General features: G+C 45.4%; 1 protein-coding gene across 5 annotated transcripts in view; it reads left to right on the top strand.

Moving 5' to 3' along the window:
* The window catches only part of FHAD1 (forkhead associated phosphopeptide binding domain 1), a 147,013-nt gene that overhangs the window by 54,789 nt on the left and 71,401 nt on the right, over positions 1–20,823 (top strand). For all 5 annotated transcript variants that reach the window (XR_014241652.1, XM_082380985.1, XM_082380982.1 and 2 more), the window contains 2 exons: positions 3,039–3,275; positions 14,712–14,835. Coding sequence is in view for 4 of the 5 variants with exons in the window: in XM_082380985.1 (XP_082237111.1) it covers positions 3,039–3,275; positions 14,712–14,835 (361 nt within the window). In the remaining variant the exon portion in view is untranslated. The remainder of the gene's footprint in view (positions 1–3,038; positions 3,276–14,711; positions 14,836–20,823) is intronic.

The raw sequence follows: 20,823 nt of genomic DNA, 5'->3' as shown, positions 1-20,823 counted from the left end.
CCACTGCCTCTTGTTCTCTGTGTCTCAAGGACTGCCCCTTTATCCTACTTCCAAGAAACCACCTCTTCCTCCCAAGACATTCAGCCAGGTTTGGCCACTGCTCATTTTATCCCAAGTAACATCTACAACTACAAGGTACTGAGCACCTACTGTGTGCTGGGCCATGTCCTGTGCACTTGACATTTATTAGCTCGTTAATCTTCACCATCTTCAAAATAGATTTTATCACCCTCACTTTGCAGATGAGGAAACTGAGGCTTAGAGAGGTTAAGTAATGTGTTCAAGGTTGCCCAGCGCAAGGAGCAGTGTTAGGATTCAAACCTAGGTCTGGTTAACTTCTCAGCGGGTACTTCTAACTCCCGCACAGTAATCACTTGGTCAACCTTGAGAGATGGAACAGTGATGCAAAAACACGTTCCTAGCAGGAGGAAGTGAGCGCTGAAGTCAGGGAGGCCTGGGTAGAGACACTCGTTAAAGAACCAGAGAGGTTTAAAGCAGGGATGTGAGCAGAACAGGTGGATTCAAGCCATCGTGGGAAGGGCCCAGGTCAATTTCTCCCCGCTTAGACACGACCTGAAAGTTACTCTAAAAGAAGCAGTCTATAACATCTCGCTTTCCTTAAGGGCCAGGGGCTGCTCCCCCAGCAACTCTCAGAGTTTGCAAGGAGCAGAACTAACTACCTGGGGGTCTTGTCAGACACGGAAATCCAAAACTTCAGGAGGCAGGGGGTTCCAACTCAGGCGTCCTGGGACCAGACTCTGAAAAATGTTGCAGAAAGGCGAGAAGCCACGCTCAGATTCTGTATTTATCGCTGTGTAACAAGCCACCCCAAAACTTAGTGGCTTAAAACAGCAATTCGTTATTCCCCAGAATCTATGGGTTGACCTGGAAGGGTCCTTTGCTCACGTCCCCTGGCCTCACTCATGCGGCCTCAGTCAGCCGGTGGCTTGGCCAGGCCGGTGGTCTCCAATGGCCTCCTTCCCACATCTGGGGCCTCAGCCAGGATGCCTGGACCGGCGGGCCCCTTTCTGCGTGTGGTTTTGCACCACAGCACGGTGGTCTCAGGGCTCCCAGGGGGCCAGAGCAGAAGCTGCACAGCCTGTAAGAACTCGCCTGGCGATCACGCAGCATCACTTCCACGCCATTCCGTTGGTTAAAGCAAGTCACGGGGCCAGCCCAGACTAGAGGGTGGGGAAATAGACTGATGGCAAAGCTGCAAAGTATTTGCAGCCATTTTTCAACCTGCCTCAATTTTAACTTGGAAATATAGTGCAACCACTATAATTTTTTCGATTTATAGAAAAATTTTTATAAGCCATTTATAATTTTTTCTATTTATAATAGAAATAATTTTTTCTATTTATAAGCCATTTATACCCTGACTTGCCAGGACTCCTTCAAGTGACATTAAACAAATTAGCTTGAGGGGGAGCATTTATTAGCTCACCTTATTGGAAAATTTAAAGGACCACTAGCTTCAGGCATGGCTAGATCCAGGAGCCTGAATGATGTCATCAGAACACCTCCCCACTACCAATCTCTCCCCTCTGTTTCCCTCAGCGTCTGGCTTTCTACATAAGGCTGGCTTTGTGTGTTAGAAAAGACAAACTCAGGCAAACAAGCCTACATATTTAAAGTTTATGATCCAAAAGGAGACAAGATCCTCTCCCTCTGTAATCGATGTGTGAAATCTCTGATTGACCAGCTTGGACCACATGCACATGGGGAGATGGCACAGGAATGAGCAGGGCACATGACTGACAGTCCTACCCAGACCACATGGAAGGAGGAACGCTGCCTCCAGGAAGGGCAAGGGGACCCTCACCAGGAAAGCAGAACCCACAGCTGTCCGCTGCCCTCTGCAAACTTCTTACATTCCAGCACTGGCACGGGGCCTGGCACTTAGTTGCTGCCTGATGAATGTTTGTTGCATGAAAAATGAATAAGCACCTGGCTGATCATAACAGGGTGAAACAGGAGAAAGTGCCCGGGAGTAGGGAATATGTCTGATGCTCTCTCTTGAAATTTTGCCACCAGCGTTCACAAGGACCCAAAGGAAGGCCCCTGGCAGCAGTTGGCAATGTCAGACAGGCTTTCTCATGAGCGAGACCCTGTCCTTCCCCAGGTCACGGAGCTAGCAGGTCGTGAGGCTCACTGGACGGTTCCCCTGGGAATGAGCTGGCCTAGAAATTGCCCGTTTACCTCCTCCTGTGGCTGCTTTGGAAAAGGCCTCTGGGGAATTTTTCTTCTTCTTCTTCTTCAGTTTTTCTGACATTTTATTGATAACTTCTGGTGAGAAGTTTGGGGGATTTTTTTTTCCTTTTTTGGAAAACCTGACAAACTCTTTGGCTGCAGAGCTTTTTCACTGGAGAGACGGAGGACAGTGTTAATTATACCTGTGGGTAAAGTCTACCAGCAATTTTGTTTTTCCAGCCGAAAGTTTACATGAGCCCACGCAAATAAATCACCATCCCCGTCTCATTTACTTTCCAGATTCAGTTACCTGGGAAAAATTCTTACATGAATAGCCAAAAGAGGCAGGAAGTACTAGAAGAGAGGAAAGGGAAAATAAATATTTCAGAATGTTTTAAGTTAAAAAAAATAACCCTCATTATAGGCAGAATGTGGTCAAACAGAATGTTGTTTTCCTAATTACCTTTCCTAGGTCCCCAGTGTGCTAGGCTGAATATTATAAATGAAAATATTATAAGTAAACTTTCTAGCAACAAAAGTTCCCAAGTGGGATAGTTGTTCTTAATATGAAAGTATAATTCTCGGGGAAAGGAAAGTTTCCATACCTGTGAGGTATAGATATCCATTACAGGAGTCTATATACAAGTACATCATTTTATCCAAATTCTTGTCTCTGTGAGATTTTCCAAGTGACAGAGATAGCCTTGAAAGTCTGCTTTTTTCCCTCCCTGCCTGCCCTCACCTTCCCAAAGAATGATACCATATTTTTCCTGTATTTCTTTAAGTGGGCTCAACCTTACACGGAGACCCACACCTAGTAAATTTCCCATCTGGCCTCCACCCAGGATGAAATAATTCTGCTGCTGGGAAAAGAAGTCAGCCGTCTCTCGGATTTTGAACTTGAATCCAAATACAAAGACACCGTGATAGCAAGCCTGCAGAACAAAGTGGCCAACCTGAGCCAGAAGCTGTCGGAAACAGCCGCCTCCAGGCAGAAGGAGAGGGTGATCCCGCCCAAGTTTCAGGTTCTGCATGAAGAGGACGATGCCCAACAGAGAGAGATCCAGAGCTTGAAAAACCAGGTAGGGCTCAGAGACAAGTGGGTCGGGGCCTTGGAGTCACAACACAGGGTGACAGCTCTCAGGTAGAGCCTGGGGGGAGCCACCCGGGCAGTTAGAAATGGGCAGTCAGCGTAGCATGGTGGAGAAGAGTGCAGATCCAGGGAGTGGAGGGTTGGCAGGTTCCTAGCCTTGTAAGAACAAAATTAGATTTGATTAAGTGCCTACCATGTTCAGGCCCTGGTGCAGGCGCTTTTGGTGCATTAGCTTATTTATTTATTTATTTATTTATTTATTTATTTATTTATTTAATTTATTTATTTATGGCTGCATTGGGTCTTCGTTGCTGTGCACGGGCTTTCTCTAGTTGCAGTGAGCAGAGGCTACTCTTCGCTGCGGTGCGTGAGCTTCTCATTGCGGTGTCTTCTCTTGCTGCAGAGCATGGGCTCTAGGCGCGCAGGCTTCAGTAGTTGCAGCATGCGGGCTTCATTAGCTGTGGCTCTTGGGCTCTAGAGTGCAGGCTCAGTAGCTGTGGCCCACGGGGTTAGTTGCTCCATGGCATGTGGGATCTTCCTGGACCAGGGCTCGAACCCGTGTCCCCTGCATTGGCAGGCAGATTCTTAACCACTGCACCATGAGGGAAGTCCCCACATTAGCTATTTAAACCTCTGTCTTCTGACACACGCCATTCTACAGATGAGGAGACTGAGGCAGGCTCAGAGATGCCCAGGAGCTTGTTACAGCTTGCACAGCAAGTGAGAGGCAGTGATGTGATTTGGGCTCAGCTCTGCCACCTTGTACACCTCATGCTTTCACACCCACTTTGCATTTCCACCCAACTCCTGTCGCTTCAGTGACCACTTCTCACACCCACCCGGACCCAGCCAGAAAGAGCTGGAGATGAGGAGAAGGAACCCCACAGTGTTCCAAACACTGAGGACTTTATCAAACCCTGAAGGCAGCTGCTGCTTCATTTATAGGGAATTTCACCAAAAATTCTCCACCCAGAATGTCTGGATTTACCAGTCAACTTCCTTTCTCCTGAAACTAAATCCAAAAAAAAAATTTGTTTTTAAGTTTTGAAGAACTACTTTAAAATTGGCCATTGATCTCGTACATAAATTATATCTCAACAAAGTTGATAAAAAAAGCAATTGGTCATTGATGAATTTTGGCCTCAGTGCATAATTCTGCTTAAAACCATAGTCAGATTTGGTTCAAGATGGTGGAGTAGAAGGACATGCTCTCACTCCCTCTTTCGAGAACACCAGAATCACAACTAACTGCTGAACAATCATCGACAGGAAGACACTGGAACTCACCAAAAAAGATACCCCACATGCAAAGACAAAGGAGAAGGCACAGTGAGATGGTAGGAGGGGCGCTATCACAATAAAATCAAATTCCATAACTGCTGCGTGGGTGACTCACAAACTGGAGAACACTTATACCACAGAAGTCCACCCACTGGAGTGGAGGTTCTGAGCCACACTTCAGGCTTCCCAACCTGGGGGTCTGGCAACGGGAGGAGGAATTCCTAGAGAATCAGACTTTGAAGGCTAGCGGGATTTGATTGCAGGACTTTGGCAAGACTGGGGGAAACAGAGATTCCACTCTTGCAGGACACACACAAAATAGTGTGTGCATCGGGACCCAGGGGAAGGAGCAGTGACCCCATAGGAGACTGAACCAGACCCTCCTGCTAGTGTTGGAGGGTCTCCTGCAGAGGCGGGGGGCAGCTGTGGCTCACCAAGGGACAAGGACACTGGCAGCAGAAGTTCTGGGAAGTACTCCTTGGCATGAGCCCTCCCAGAGTCTGCCATTAGCCCCACCAAAGAGCCTGGGTAGGCTCCAGTGTTGGGTCGCCTCAGGCCAAACAACCAACAGGAAGGGAACCCAGACCCACCCATCAGCAGACAAGCAGATTAAAGTTTTACTGAGCTCTGCACACCAGAGCAACAGCCAGCTCTACTCACCACCAGTCCCTCCCATCAGGAAACTTCCACAAGCCTCTTAGATAGCCTCATCCACCAGAGGGCAGACAGGAGAAGCAAGAAGAACTACAGTCCTGCAGCCTGCAGAACAAAAACCACATTCACAGAAAGACAAGATGAAAAGGCAGAGGGCTATGTACTAGATGAAGGAACAAGATAAAACCCCAGAAAAACAGCTAAATGAAATGGAGACAGGCAATCTTCCAGAAAAAGAATTCAGAATAATGATAGTGAAGATGATCCTGGACCTCGGAAAAAGAATGGAGGCAAAGATCGAGAAGATGCAAGAAATGTTTAACAAAGATCTAGAAGAATTAAAGAACAAACAAACAGAGATGAACAATACAATAACTGAAATGAAAAATACACTAGAAGGAATCAATAGAATAACTGAGGCAAAAGAACGGATAAGTGACCTGGAAGACAGAATGGTGGAATTCACTGCTGTGGAACAGAATAAAGAAAAAAGAATGAAAAGAAATGAGGACAGCCTAAGAGACCTCTGGGACAACATTAAACGCAACAACATTCGCATTATAGGGGTCCCAGAAGGAGAAGAGAGAGAGAAAGGACCAGAGAAAATATTTGAAGAGATTATAGTCGAAAACTTCCCTAACATCGGAAAGGAAATAGCCACCCAAGTCCAGGAAGCACAGAGTCCCATACAGGAGAAACCCAAGGAGAAACACATCGAGACACATAGTAATCAAAGTGGCAAAAATTAAAGACAAAGAAAAATTATTGAAAGCAGCAAGGGAAAAATGACAAATAACATACAAGGGAACTCCCATGAGGTTAACAGCTGATTTCTCAGCAGAAACTCTACAAGCCAGAAGGGAGTGGCATGATATACTAAAAGTGATGAAAGGGAAGAACCTACAACCAAGATTACTCTACCTGGCAAGGATCTCATTCAGATTCGATGGAGAAATCAAAAGCTTTACAGACAAGCAAAAGCTAAGAGAATTCAGCACCACCAAACCAGCTCTACAACAAATGCTAAAGGAACTTCTCTAAGTGGGAAACACAAGAGAAGAAAAGGACCTACAAAAACAAACCCCCAAAATTAAGAAAATGGTCTTAGGAACATACATATCGATAATTACCTTAAATGTGAATGGATTAAATGCTCCAACCAAAAGACACAGGCTTGCTGAATGGATACAAAAACAAGACCCATATATATGCTGTCTACAAGAGACCCACTTCAGACCTAGGGACACATACAGACTGAAAGCGAGAGGATGAAAAAAGATATTCCATGCAAATGGAAATCAAAGGAAAGCTGGAGTAGCAATACTCATATCAGATAAAATAGACTTTAAAATAAAGAATGTTACAAGAGACAAGGAAGGACACTACGTAATGATCAAGGGATCAATCCTCGAAGAAGATATAACAATTATAAATATATTTGCACTCAACATAAGAGCACCTCAATACATAAGGTAACTGCTAACAGCTCTAAAAGAGGAAATCGACAGTAACACAATAATAGTGGGGGACTTTAACACCTCACTTACACCAATGGACAGATCATCAAAACAGAAAATTAATAAGGAAACACAAGCTTTAAATGACATGATAGACCAAATAGATTTAATTGATATTTGTAGGACATTCCATCCAAAAACAGCAGATTACACTTTCTTCTCAAGTGCGCACGGAACATCCTCCAGGATAGATCATATCTTGGGTCACAAATCAAGCCTCAGTAAATTTAAGAAAATTAAAATCATACCAAGCATCTTTTCTGACCACAACGCTATGAGATTAGAAATGAATTACAGGGAAAAAACTGTAAAAAACACAAACACATGGAGGCTAAACAGTACGTTACTAAATAACCAAGAGATCACTGAAGAAATCAAAGAGGAAATCAAAAAATACCTAGAGACAAATGACAATGAAAACACGACGATCCAAAACCTATGGGATGCAGCAAAAGCAGTTCTAAGAGGGAAGTTTATAGCCATACAAGCCTACCTCAAGAAACAAGAAAAATCTCAAATAAACAATCTAATGTTACGCCTAAAGGAACTAGAGAACGAAGAACAAACAAAACCCAAAGTTAGCAGAAGGAAAGAAATCATAAAGATCAGAGCAGAAATAAATGAAATAGAAACAAAGAAAACAATAGCAAAGATCAATAAAACTAAAAGCTGGTTCTTTGAGAAGTTAAACAAAATTGATAAACCATTAGCCAGACTCATCAAGAAAAAGAGGGAGAGGACTCAAATCAATAAAATTAGAAATGAAAAAGGAGAAGTTACAAGAGACACCACAGAAATACAAAGCATCCTAAGAGACTACTACAAGCAACTCTATGCCAATAACATGGACAACCTGGAAGAAATGGACAAATTCTTAGAAAGGTATAACCTTTCAAGACTGAACCAGGAAGAAAGAGAAAATATGAACAGACCAATCACAAGTAATGAAATTGAAACTGTGATTAAAAATCTTCCAACAAACAAAAGTCCAGGACCAGAAGGCTTCACAGGTGAATTCTATCAAACATTTAGAGAAGAGCTAAAACCCATCCTTCTCAAACTCTTCCAAAAAATTGCAGAGGAAGGAAAACTCCCAAACTCATTCTCTGAGGCCACCATCACCCTGATACCAAAACCAGACAAAGATACTACAAAAAAAGGAAATTACAGACCAATATCACTGATGAATATAGATGCAAAAATCCTCAACAAAATACTAGCAAACAGAATCCAACAACACATTAAAAGGATCATACACCATGATCAAGTGGGATTTATCCCAGAGATGCAAGGATTCTTCAATATACGCAAATCAGTCAATGTGATACACCATATTAACAAATTGAAAAAGAAAAACTATATGATCATCTCAATGGATGCAGAAAAAGCTTTTGACAAAATTCAACACTGATTTATGATAAAATCTCTCCAGAAAGTGGGCATAGAGGGAACCTACTTCAACATAATAAAGGCCATATATGACAAACCCACAGCAAACATCATTCTCAATGGTGAAAAACTGAAAGCATTTCCTCTAAGATCAGGAACAACACAAGGACGTCCACTCTCACCACTATTATTCAACATAGTTTTGGAAGTCCTAGCCACGGCAATCAGAGGAGAAAAAGAAATAAAAGGAATACAAATTGGAAAAGAAGAAGTAAAACTGTCACTCTTTGCAGATGACAGGATACTATACATAGAGAATCCTAAAGATGCCACCAGAAAACTACTAGAGCTAATCAATGAACTTAGTAAAATTGCAGGATAAAAAATTAATGCACAGAAATCTCTTGCATTCCTATACACTAATGATGAAAAATCTGAAAGAGGTATTAAGGAAACACTCCCATTTACCATTGCAACAAAAAAATAAAATACCTAGGAATAAACCTACCTAGGGAGACAAAAGACCTGTATGCAGAAAACTGTAAGACACTGATGAAAGAAATTAAAGATGATACCAACAAATGGAGAGATATACCATGTTCTTGGATTGGAAGAATCAATATTGTGAAAATGACTTTACTACCCAAAGCAATCTACAGATTCAATGCAATCCCTATCAAATTACCAATGGCATTTTTTACAGAACTAGAACAAAAAATCTTAAAATTTGTGTGGAGACACAAAAGACCCCGAATAGCCAAAGCAGTCTTGAGGGAAAAAAACGGAGCTGGAGGAATCAGACTCCCTGACTTCAGCCTATACTACAAAGCCACAGTAATCAAGACAATGTGGTACTGGCACAAAAACAGAAATACAGATCAATGGAACAGGATAGAAAGCCCAGAGATAAACCCACGCATCTATGGTCAACTAATCTATGACAAAGGAGGCAAGGATATACAGTGGAGAAAAGACAGTCTCTTCAATAAGTGGTGCTGGGAAAACTGGACAGCTACATGTTAAAGAATGAAATTAGAACACTCCCTAACACCATACACAAAAATAAACTCAAAATGGATTCGAGACCTAAATGTAAGACCAGACACTATAAAACTCTTAGAGGAAAACATAGGAAGAACACTCTTTGACATAAATCGCAGCAAGATATTTTTTGATCCACCTCCTAGAGTAATGGAAATAAATACAAAAATAAACAAATGGGACCTAATGAAACTTCAAAGCTTTTGCACAGCAAAGGAAACCATAAACAAGACGAAAAGACAACCCTCAGAATGGGAGAAAATATTTGCAAAGGAAGCAACTGACAAAGGATTAATCTCCAAAATATATAAACAGCTCATTCAGCTCAATATTAAAAAAACAAACAACCCAATCCAAAAATGGGCAGAAGACCTAAATAGACATTTCTCCAAAGAAGACATACCAATGGCCAAGAAGCACATGAAAAGCTGCTCAACATCATTAATTATTAGAGAAATGCAAATCAAAACTACAATGAGATATCACCTCACACCAGTTAGAATGGGCATCATCAGAAAATCTACAAACAACAAATGCTGGAGAGGGTGTGGAGAAAAGGGAACCCTCTTGCACTGTTGATGGGAATGTAAATTGATAACAGCCACTATGGAGAACAGTATGGAGGTTCCTTAAAAAACTAAAAATAGAGCTACCATATGACCCAGCAATCCCACTACTGGGCATATACCCAGAGAAAACCATAATTCAAAAAGACACATGCACCCCAATGTTCATTGCAGTACTATTTACAATAGCCAGGGCATGGAAGCAACCTAAATGCCCATCGACAGACAAATGGATAAAGAAGTTGTGGTACATATATACAATGGAATATTACTCAGCCATAAAAAGGAACAAAATTGGGTCATTTGTAGAGACGTGGATGCATCTAGAGACTGTCATACAGAGTGAAGTAAGAAAGAGAAGAACAAATATCGTATATTAACGCATATATGTGGAACCTAGAAAAATCATACAGATGAACCAGTTTGCAGAGCAGAAATAGAGACACAGATGTAGAGAACAAACGTATGTACACCAAGGGGGGAAAGCGGCAGGGGGTGGGGATGGTGGTGTGATGAATTGGGAGATTGGGATTGACATGTATACACTGATGTGTATAAAATGGGTGACTAATAAGAAATAAATAAATAAATAAATAAACATTTTTTAAAAAGAGAGAGGGAAAAAAAAAACATAGTCAGTGCTTGGGGGCCTTGGTTCTCTTGTTCTCTGTTTACTGTCTTTCCCCTCTGTAACCGATTCTAGGTACACAGTCTCAGTCCTAGAAATGGTGCTCTAGAAAGGACACAGATTGTGCATGGTGAACCTAGGAGATTCTAGCAGGAAACTGTAAGCTCCATGAAGGCAAAGGTTGGGCCCAGTAACCTTCTAGAACTCTGTTAGGACCGTGTCTGTTTGTTTGTTCTTTATTCATCCATCCATCCATCCGTCCATTCATTCAAATAAATATTTTGGGGGGCCTATCCTGTGCCATGCCCTCTTCCAGGCTCTGAGAATTCAGCAGAGAAAAAGACAGACATGATCCTTCCCCCTGTTATGCTCTAGTGAGGGAGACAGAATAAACAAGTAAACAAATACATGCTCTAATATTTAAATGAACTAATGACTCTCCTTCGAACCTGGTTTTGAAAAAACAATGAAAGTAACAGGTCCTATAGGAATTATTAGTGCAAACAGCTACCTTGACATGTAGCTGACACGTTAATGAGCATCTTTTTCTTGAACTGAACCCAATTTTGCTGAAATATTCCTTTCAGTTATTCTCCCATTTCAGAGCTTTCCTGAGCAAATGACATGTCTTTTTCAGGTACATGGATGAGACTGAATTATTCCCACATACCTTTTTTTTTCTGCTATACCACGTGGCTTGCAGGATCTTAGTTCCCCAACCAGGGATCAAACCCAGGCCCCCAGCAGTGGAAGCACGGAGTCCTAACCACTGGACCACCAGGGAATTCCCCACATACCTTTTTTTTTTAACTGAAATATATTTGACATATACTATTATATAATTTCCACGTATCTTTGAGTATCAGCAGGTCACAATTTGAGTATTATTTAAAGTGGCTGCCGATATCTGGGGGAAAAAAATGTTTTTTTACAAAGAAATTATCTAGAAATAATTACACTGATGCATCATGCTGTTTCCTCCCCTACCGCTGGAGCTTCACTTATAACTGAAGGAGAATATTTTATAACAAGGCATATATGAACCAGAGGCTCCCCTGGTTTGAACTCAAATCGAGTTTCATCCACTGACATTTTAGTTTCTTAACTATTCTACTGCCTGCAGAGCATTCCACCAGAAGTGTAAGCCACGTGGCAGGTTGATTTATTGTTCTGATTACTTTATGTGTTTTCCCTGGTCCCCGAAGGTGTGTGCATAATGATTTGCTCTCAAAGATCTTCGATCCGCTACAATATCACTAGAAAATTCTTACCTCCATGTGCTCTTATACGCCTGTGCTAATTAGAAGCCAAATTATTATCTTGAAACAATCACTCCTCCTAGCACTATTAACTTTCTTATGATTCAGTGCCCATTTTATTACACAGCTTAACAGACATTAAACATCTTGGAATTTATGCCAATTACAAACAATATGGATATTTATTTTGGTAGTAAAAGTATCGAAGAGGTTTGAAGACTCTTTGGAGTTTTCCAGCAATCCGAAATCCTAAAACACTGACACTTAGATTGAAATATTTTAAATCTGTCAAAAGCACTGGAGTCTTAGAGGGGAATGTATGTCTTCCCTTCTGGAAGTTTGTCTCTGTGTGTTCTGCCTCTGGTATCATGCAAATAAAAGCATTAAGCTGAGAAGAACTTACAAACACTTTCAGTGTTCCAAGGACCTTTTATGGAAAAGTTGTATTTCCCCCCAACAGAGAAAAGTAAGATGTGAAAGAATTTTTTTACTCAAAGTTTCCAAAGCACAAACTTGCAAAAGTATAGCCTTGGGGAGAGTGGGGGGCAGAGTGGCCTGTGTCCCCGCAACTTCTAGCATAGACCCCCCCCAATAATGTCTCAGGTGCCCCAGGGAAAAAGTAAGTGTAACTGCCCCAAATGTCATAGACTCTGAACCATGATGGTGCAGGAAACGAGTCAGAAAACTTGTGAGACCTTGACGCTTCTGTTAATTCTACCAGAGTAATAATGACAAGATTTCCAAGGACACAAACCAAGACCAAAGGCTGTGAGCGCCATCTGGTGGCCAGGTCACCACACCCGAACCCCATTACCTGGGCATGCCCACCCCCTCCCCCCAATCTTTTTTTTTTTTTTTTAATGTGATGCCCGCAACCTGGTCTGATGGTAAACAGGGAAATTCCTGTATTTCTTCTTTTGGGGGATTATTTTTATTTAAGATACTGAGTCTCTATTTACTCTTATAACAGTTATTTTTAATTTAATGCACATTTTTAAGTTTAAAAAGGGAGCTGCTTCTACGAAAAATGCTAAGAAATTATAGTGGGGCTAGCCAAGAGACATGGGAAAATAGTGAAAGTGGTATATGAATGACTGAAGTTTAGGAACTCTCTTAGGGTGGGGTTACCAGATAAAGTAAGGACACCCAGTTAAATTTGAATTTTAGAATTTCGTTTTAGTGTGCGTCCCAAATATTGCATGGGACACACTTGCACTAAAATATTATTCATTATCTGAAATCCTATTTTAAGTGAACATCCTTTTTTCCTCCCCTAAATCTGGCAAACTTACCTTAGGAGAACAAAGAAATTGCACCTGGGACTTCCCTGGTGGCGCAGTGGTTAGGAATCCGCCTGCCAATGCAGGGGACACGGGCTCGAGCCCTGGTCCGGGAAGATCCCACGTGCCACGGAGCAACTAAGCCCGTGCGCCACAACTACTGAAGCCCGTGTGCCTAGAGCCCATGCTCTGCAACAAGAGAAGGCACTGCAGTGAGAAGCCTGTGCACCACAACAAAGACCCAACGCAGCCAAAAATAAATAAATAAAATAACTAAATTTATTTTTTAAAAAAAGAAAAGAAATTGCACCCTTCTCCTTGTCACTTCCATTTTGATCTATCAAAACAAGCTAGCTCTTGTCCTGTCTATGGACCGCGTGGCATTTATGCCCCAATAAACGTGTCCCTGTGGGAGTACTGAGGCCTGACATCTGAAAAATCACAGGGCAAAGGCCCACAGTGCACCTTGAGATGGGAAAGGCCTGGCCACTCAGAACAAGCAGCCTGGCCGCATCAGACCGAGAGGGAGGGGGTTCCGGGCCCAGCTCTCTTTCCCGGCCTCTCGGGTACCTGCTCTGCGGAGGCCGAGGCCTGGCAGCTACTTTCGGGCTCTTACCAACGTTGCCTTTGATGGAGAGCCTTCCGCGCCCCACGTGTAGACCTAGACCCCTGGAGGGGGTCCCGCCCTCGAGGGGGCTCTGAGCCATGGACTTAGAGCGTGCCCACAGCAGCCTTAGACAGAGCCGGCCTTGTGGTCATCCCACCCACAATTCCTGTGTTTCCTCTTAATAACAACCACACTGGTGTTTAAGTGAGCCTGGCAAGTCTTCCAAATGCACACATAAAGATTACCAACTACCTTCCCCAGAGACAGACGAGGGAAGCTGAAGCTAAAGCACCCCGTGGGTAGTCAGAGGAGAGGACCGTCACGGTTCATCCCCCTGTGCCGTGTGCCAGGCATGATCTGAGTGCTTGTACACATGCTAACTTATTAAAATAACTTCTAACAATCCTATCAGATTGGGACTACCATCACCCCGCGTACAGACTGGAAAAAAGGAAACAGAATACGGTGTCCTCCTTGTGTTCACAAAGCCCGTAAGTGGCAGAGACAGGACTTGAAGGCCACAGTCCGGCTCCCGAGCCCGTGCCATGCTTTACAGCCTCTGACTTCTCATGCCCCTTCCCAGAGCCGCCTGGGAAGGAGGAACCAGGCAGCTAAAGACTGGGTTTGAATCCTACTCCACCTCTGACCAGCCGCGCGATCCCGAGCAAGGGACCTCGCCTCTCTGAGTCTCAACCTGCTCCCTTGCAAAATGGGAACGTTAATGGGAACGTCAGGCTTCAGCAACGCTGCGAGGAGCATCAGTGTAGCATGTGTGAACGGGCTTTGTAAACTCTGGGGTGCTCTGTGAGGTATAAACTACCCACTATTATCGTTAGAGGGAATTCAGTTTATAACCTGCTCCCGTCTCTTGAACTTTCCTGTGCATCCAGTCACTGCTGGATGATCTGGAACCAACAGCTTGTCTATTTATGGCTGAAAATCCGCAGGTCATAGGAAGACAGCGGCACCTGAGCCCCTGGGTGGCCACAAAGATAAGGTTCGTGTCTCGATGACCTATGACATGGTGGTCACTGAAGGAACAGGCCCCCTCCCGCCCCTTCCACTAGTTATAACTGAAAAGCTTGGTTTCCCCAACACCCCGACCCAAGATCAACCCGACTCTTTGCCCAACGTTGGAGAAGTACCAGCAAGTCCTGCAGGCCTGGCTGGCCCCCTCTGACTGTGTGTTGCCTCCTTCCACAGATCAGTGCCCTACAGCAAGGCTACAGCCAGGTGCTGTGCCAGACCCTGTCTGAGAGAAACTTAGAAATCACATCCCTGAAGAACGAGGCCGAGAACTTAAGGAGGGATACCGCCATCACATCAGGTGAGGCCCTTCTGCATTTAGGCCCCAGAGCTTCTGCCCTCCCCCTGCAGACATCACCAGTCAACCACCACACCTGTGCCCGTGACCTGGGTGCAGCCTCAGGGATCCCCCGTGTCAGTTCATTAGAGCTCTCCCTCAGTGGAGGTTTCTTGCCACCCAGTTCCGAGGGCAGGGCCTGATAAATATTTGAGAGAATGTTATCTCTTGGCTACAAGGTCTCCTGAGCACTGGCCCCACCAGGGAGAACACAGGTCGCCTTGTGGCTTGGGTGGTTCCACAAACCGGCCTGAGTGCAAACTAGAGCGTGGACAAAATGGGGTCACTCTTTTTTTTTTTTTTTATGATTTGTACGTGTGTGTGTTTTATTATACATTAGTCTCTTAAATCAAACAGAAAACAAAAAGTGGAGCTACAAACCAAAGTTACAATAGTACTAGCTTTTCTCATCGCCCGTCTAGCTACTTGTCCCAGAGGTCTTTATTTCTTCATAAGGCTTTGAGTTACTATCCAGGGTCCTTGACTCCAACCTGAAGAACTCCCTGTGGCAGGCAGTTCTGGTGGTTAAGAACTCTCTCAACTCTTGATTAACTGGGAATGTCTTGATTTCTCCCTCATTTTCTTTTTTTTTTTTTTAAACATCTTTATTGGAGTATAATTGCTTTACAGTGGTGTGTTAGTGTCTGCTTTATAACAAAGTGAATCACTTACACATATACATATGTTCCCAAATCTCTTCCCTCTTGCGTCTCCCTCCCTCCCACCCACCCTATCCCACCCCTCTAGGTGGTCACAATCTCCCTCATTTTCGAAGGAAAGTTTTGCTAGATATAGGATTCTTGGTTGACGGTTTCTTTCCTTCAACACTTCAAGTACATTGAGCCATGCCATCTGGCCTCCGAGGCCCCTGATGAGAAATCTGCTCATGACCTACCTTCCTGGGAAATCTTCTCTCAGCTTCATAGACTTTCCTAATGTACCTTATCGTGTCTTATGCAACAGAACATTTTGTATAGTTTCGTGAAGTCAGTTAAGTTGTAACGTTATTTTGAGACCAGAATTTAAGGAAAAGGAATTGAATATTTCAAGTGTAGACATTATGAGGTCTTTAAAATTATTACCCATTTTCAAACTAGAAATAAAAAGGCCACTGAAGTATCCTACAGATTTTAATTTATAACAAAGTGAATACCAATATCTAATAACACACGTAAAGAAAAATTTCTTTGGGATCCTTTTTCCTAAGTGTAAAGGGGCCTTGAACTCAGAAAGTGAGAAAACCCCTGTGGTTTATCCCCAGCGGTGATGGGTCCATTTCTTGCTCTGACCTCAGAATGCACCACTGTGATGTACTTCACAAAGCCCTATAAAAGAGAAAGCTGGGCCCAGGTTTTTGGTCCTTAGAGCCCAGGAAGCTGCTTTTGGTGACCTGACGGCCTTGGACCTACAGTTAGCTTGTGTTTTCCTTGTTTCTGCCATTTTGTTGATTTTCATTTCTCTTTTCTCTACTCTTTTTTATTTGTCTCATTTTTCTTTCTACAGTTAGCATAGTGAGTATTGTTGGTATAGTTAATACTTGATTAGCATAGTTAGTGTAGTTAGTACTAGTTAGCGCTGTTGGTACAGTTAGCGTAGTTAGCGTTGTTAGTAGAGACAGCATACTTAGCCCTGTTAGTACAGTTAGCATTGTTAGTTAGCGTAGTTAACGTTGCTAGTTAGTGCTGTCAGTCAGTGTAGTTAGCAGGTCACCATGATGCAGGGCCTCACAGCCAAATCTGCTGGCAAGGCGGCTCATATTGATGACTTCGAGATCCTCCACACCATTGGTGAAGGCACCTTCGGTAAAGTGAAGTTGGCCCGGCACATTCTGACCGGGACACAGGTGGCTCTCAAGGTGATTAAGAAAAGGCGTCAGAGCTTCTCAAGTGTCCAGGCACTTTTCCGGGAAGTGTGCGGTATGAAGGCTCTGAATCACCCCAATATTGTAAAACTGCTGGGGACGATTGACACAGAGGAGGCATTTATCCTGGTGATGGAGTACCTCAGTGGGGGGGACATGTACCGCTATTTGAAGATCCATGGCCGTATGACAGAGGCGCAGGCCCGCGGCCCGTTCCAGCAGCTGCTCTCCGCCCTGCAGCACTGCCACCAGAGGGGCATCGTGCACCGGGACCTGAAGCCACTGAACCTCCTCTTTGATTCCAACATGAATATCAAACTTACAGACTTTGGCCTCAGCAACAAGTGTGATGACACTGGCCAACTGGACACGATCTGCGGCACAGTCCCTTATGCTGCCCCGGAACTCCTCCTGGGGCAGAGCTACAGCGGCCCTAAGGTGGACGTGTGGAGCTTGGGAGCAGTGCTCTACACCATGGTAACTGGGTCCCGGCCCTTTGCGGGAAAAGACTTCCAGGAGCTGCGGAAGCAAATCCTACAAGGGCAATACCCCATCCCACCTTATCTGTCTTTGGAGATAAGGGATCTATTACAAAAAATGATTGCCCTCAACCCCAGTGACAGAGGCACCTTACCTGACCTCATGAGGCATGCTTGGTTAAACATGGGCCAGAAGGAGCCACTCCAGCCACCCTGTGAAGAGGACCTGGAGGTGACAATGGTGAGGACTCCGGGCTTGACTTGCGACCAGATCCAGGACACTGGGACAGGCAGTGTGAGCTCCAAGAAACCCAAGGTGGGGGTCTCCATCATAACTGTGAAGCCCTTCTCTTGCGGGGACCTCAGTGGCAGTGAACTTGAGCCTTCTGCAAGCCCTGTGGTGTCCTCCCTGCAAACCAGGTGGCTCTACCACAGAAAAAGTGTGCAGCTGCAGGAAGACCAGCAGGCGGGGCAGAAGAGCGGTGAGTCTGCCTGTCCCCCACCCAGCCTGGAGGCGAGGACTGCCACCCCCAGCCCAGCCCCCCAGTGTGGCACTGGGACATCCCCCTCCAGCAGCAGCAGGATTGGAGCCCCAGAGGGAACCAGCTGCCCCCCGGGTGTGTCCAACACTGGAGGGTCCTCCCTCACTGGGCAGCCTGAGAGTGTGTCCTCATCCACTGTCTCTGGCCACAGCCAGAAAAAGCAAGGGGTGGCTGGGAGAATCTGGAACTTTGTTTTGAAACATCTTTGTTGCAAGCTGCCCAGCATGAGGCGTCATAATAAAGTGAGCCCATGTGAACCCCATGCATGACCGAGGCAGGAAGGTCAGGCCGCCGCGCTCCCTGGGGCCCGGTCCAGTGGAAGATGAGCGCGTTCTCTGCACGGCCTTCAGAAGCATCGTATCCAAGACCCTGGCCAGCTCAGAGGATGGTCCGGAGCAGCCCGGGCGACCGAAAGCGAGGCCACCATGGCTGCAGGTCTGCCCCTCAACCCCCTCCTGGGTGAAACTTGAGAGACTGGACTGTCATTCCTGGGGCACGTCTCCCCTCCCCCACTCTTCTGTCTTCCGTGTTGGTGGGGGAGGGGGATAGTTCTTGTTCCAAGAACTCCTGGGTTCTTCCAATTCTAGTTAATAAACTTGATGCTCCAGAGAGATGCATCACACTCTGCTTTGCGTCGTCCCTGCACAGAATTGGGGCTGTGCATTTTCCAGTGAGACAAGCGGGGACCCATGTAGTGCTTGGAGTTAATCGGAACAACTGGTTCCCTGGTTCAATAAGCCCTTGAACACACGGGTGACTGGAGCAGGTACTTCCCAGAGGCCTCTCTCTGGGGGCACATGCTCTCGGACGCATCACCTGCACAGTTCCATTGGCTCTCGTGCGCTTACAGGTCACTTGCCGACTGCGGAATCCTCACCGCTAGACACAGAGCACTCTGACCACGTGCCCGTGAACCACCTCGAGGGGCAGTCCCAGATGTTACAGGGCTGGGACCCAGCCAGCGGCTTCTGGAGGTGCTCACAGAAGGCCTCACTCACTTCCTGCCCTTTGGCCATTACACACTGGGGTCTCTGAACTCGGGCTCCCAAGTGGCTGCAAGTGGCAGAACAATGTGTCCAGCTACCAAGTTCCCAGAAAGTCTCCAAAGCCCCACCCATCTATTGCACTTGTAAATACCACATTTCCCTGGTCTGGAGAGAAGTAAAGGTGAGAATCACCCGTGTCCTCCAAGCCAGGGCTCCAGTCACACACTTGCTCTCCTTGCTCAGAATTTGGATTCACTTGGGATTCAGTCTCTCTCTCTGCTCTTTCTTCTAGCACTTTAGAAGTAAAAAGAGTTCCTGTGAGTGCATTAATCTGTTCTAAAATATTCTTGAGGTGACAATAGGCCTCCTGTGGGGTGAATTTCAGTTCCACTCTCAAGCGATCTATCTTATTAATCACTAAAACTGGACGGATGTTTTCGAGCCAGGCTTGTCGCAGAACTGCCTGTGTCTTTTGCATAATGTAGTGAAATGGCACTGGATTTCATCGTGATCCCTCGGACCCGTTCATCCTCTCTGTTGTCCATGTACCTTAACTTGCCTGCCAGGCGGCTGGAGATGATGCCATTGCTAGATATAAGGCAGTCAGCCAGAGTAGTTTTTCCATGGTCAACATGAGCCAAAACACAGATATTCCTGATGTTAGCAGCGTTTTTCTGGAGTTGAATCATCTTATCCAAACTAATGAGCACCATGGTCACTTATTTCCTCTGACGGCTCCCGCCGCCCAGCCAGCCCTGCTCGGATGCCAGCGCCCGGCCACACCACGCGCGTCGCAGGTGCCCAGACCACCGCGTCCACCTAACGCCCGCGCGCCGGGGACGGGGCTGAGGACGCACCGGGGTCACTCTTTTAAGGCACCCATTGTCTCACCCATTTCACCCGAGTGCACTTGGGCCCAAGTGAAAACAGTTTCTAATTTTATCCGAGGTGGTTCCCTGGTAAAGGGCTTGGGTGTGGAGAGGGGCAGCCAATGCACAGCTGTGGCTGCGCTTCGATTTCCTGGATTCCTTCATTCCTTCAACATGTTTATTGAGCACCTACTAGGTGTCAGGCCCCCGTTCCAGGCTCTGGGGAGGGAGAGCCAAGCAAGACAGTCAGATTCCTGTACTCACAGATTCGGGAGGGGGTGACAGACAATAAAAGCAAACGGATGAATAAACAAGCCCACTTCAGAGAGCAGTGGTGCGGTGGAGAAAATAAACCGTGTGTCGTGGTGGCCAGCGCTTCAAGGGGGGAGGCCAAGGGAGAACAGCTTACTGGGCGTGCAGCCACGCAACTCAGGTGGCACTTGAACCCGTGGGCTGGGACTCGAGCCCAGTGAGAACCCACTATCTTTTAATCGAGATCACACATCTGGTCTCGGGACTTAATAAAGCTCAGGTTCTTTATGTCTCATCGCAGAAAGAATTCAGTGAGAGACAAAGTAAGAAGTGGATTCATTTAGAGAGAAACACACTCTACAGACAGAGCGTGGGCCATCTCAGAAGGCTGGAGGCCCCCAAATATGGGGTGGTTCGTTTTTATGGGCTGGGTAATTTTACAGGCTAATGAGTGGGAGGATTATGACAACTCTAATATTTTGGGGAAGGGGCGGGATTTCCAGGAATTGGGCCACCACCCCCTTTCTGACCTTCATGGTCAGCCTCGACACTGTCCTGGTGCTGGTGGGTGTGTCATTTAGCTAATGTATTACAATGAGCCTATAATGAGGCTCAAGTTCCACTGGAAGTCGAATCTTACGCCACCTTGGACCTAGCTGATTCTAACCAGTTTATGTTGTATCCTCCACGGCTATGTCCTTCTTTTAGAGAGGACCTGTTTCAGGTGGGCAAGGACAAACCAAGGGCAAGTGAGGCTGCATGGAGTGAACAAGGGATTGTGGGGCTGGGCAGGGTCGGGGGGTCTGGGGTTTTTATTCTAAGGGTGTTGGGAATCCAGTGGAGTTTTTTAAGCAGAAAATGACATGTCTAGAGACCTGAAGAGGATGGGACCACTCACATACGAGGGGAGGGAGAGAAGCAGGTGACAGGAAGGAGGCAATGAGTTTCGGAGGGGCACATCAC

The sequence above is a fragment of the Balaenoptera borealis genome (genome assembly GCF_965194805.1).
Source record: "Balaenoptera borealis genome assembly, chromosome: 1".
NCBI classification, from domain to species: Eukaryota; Metazoa; Chordata; class Mammalia; order Artiodactyla; family Balaenopteridae; genus Balaenoptera; species Balaenoptera borealis.
This window is presented reverse-complemented; position numbering and strand designations above follow the sequence as displayed.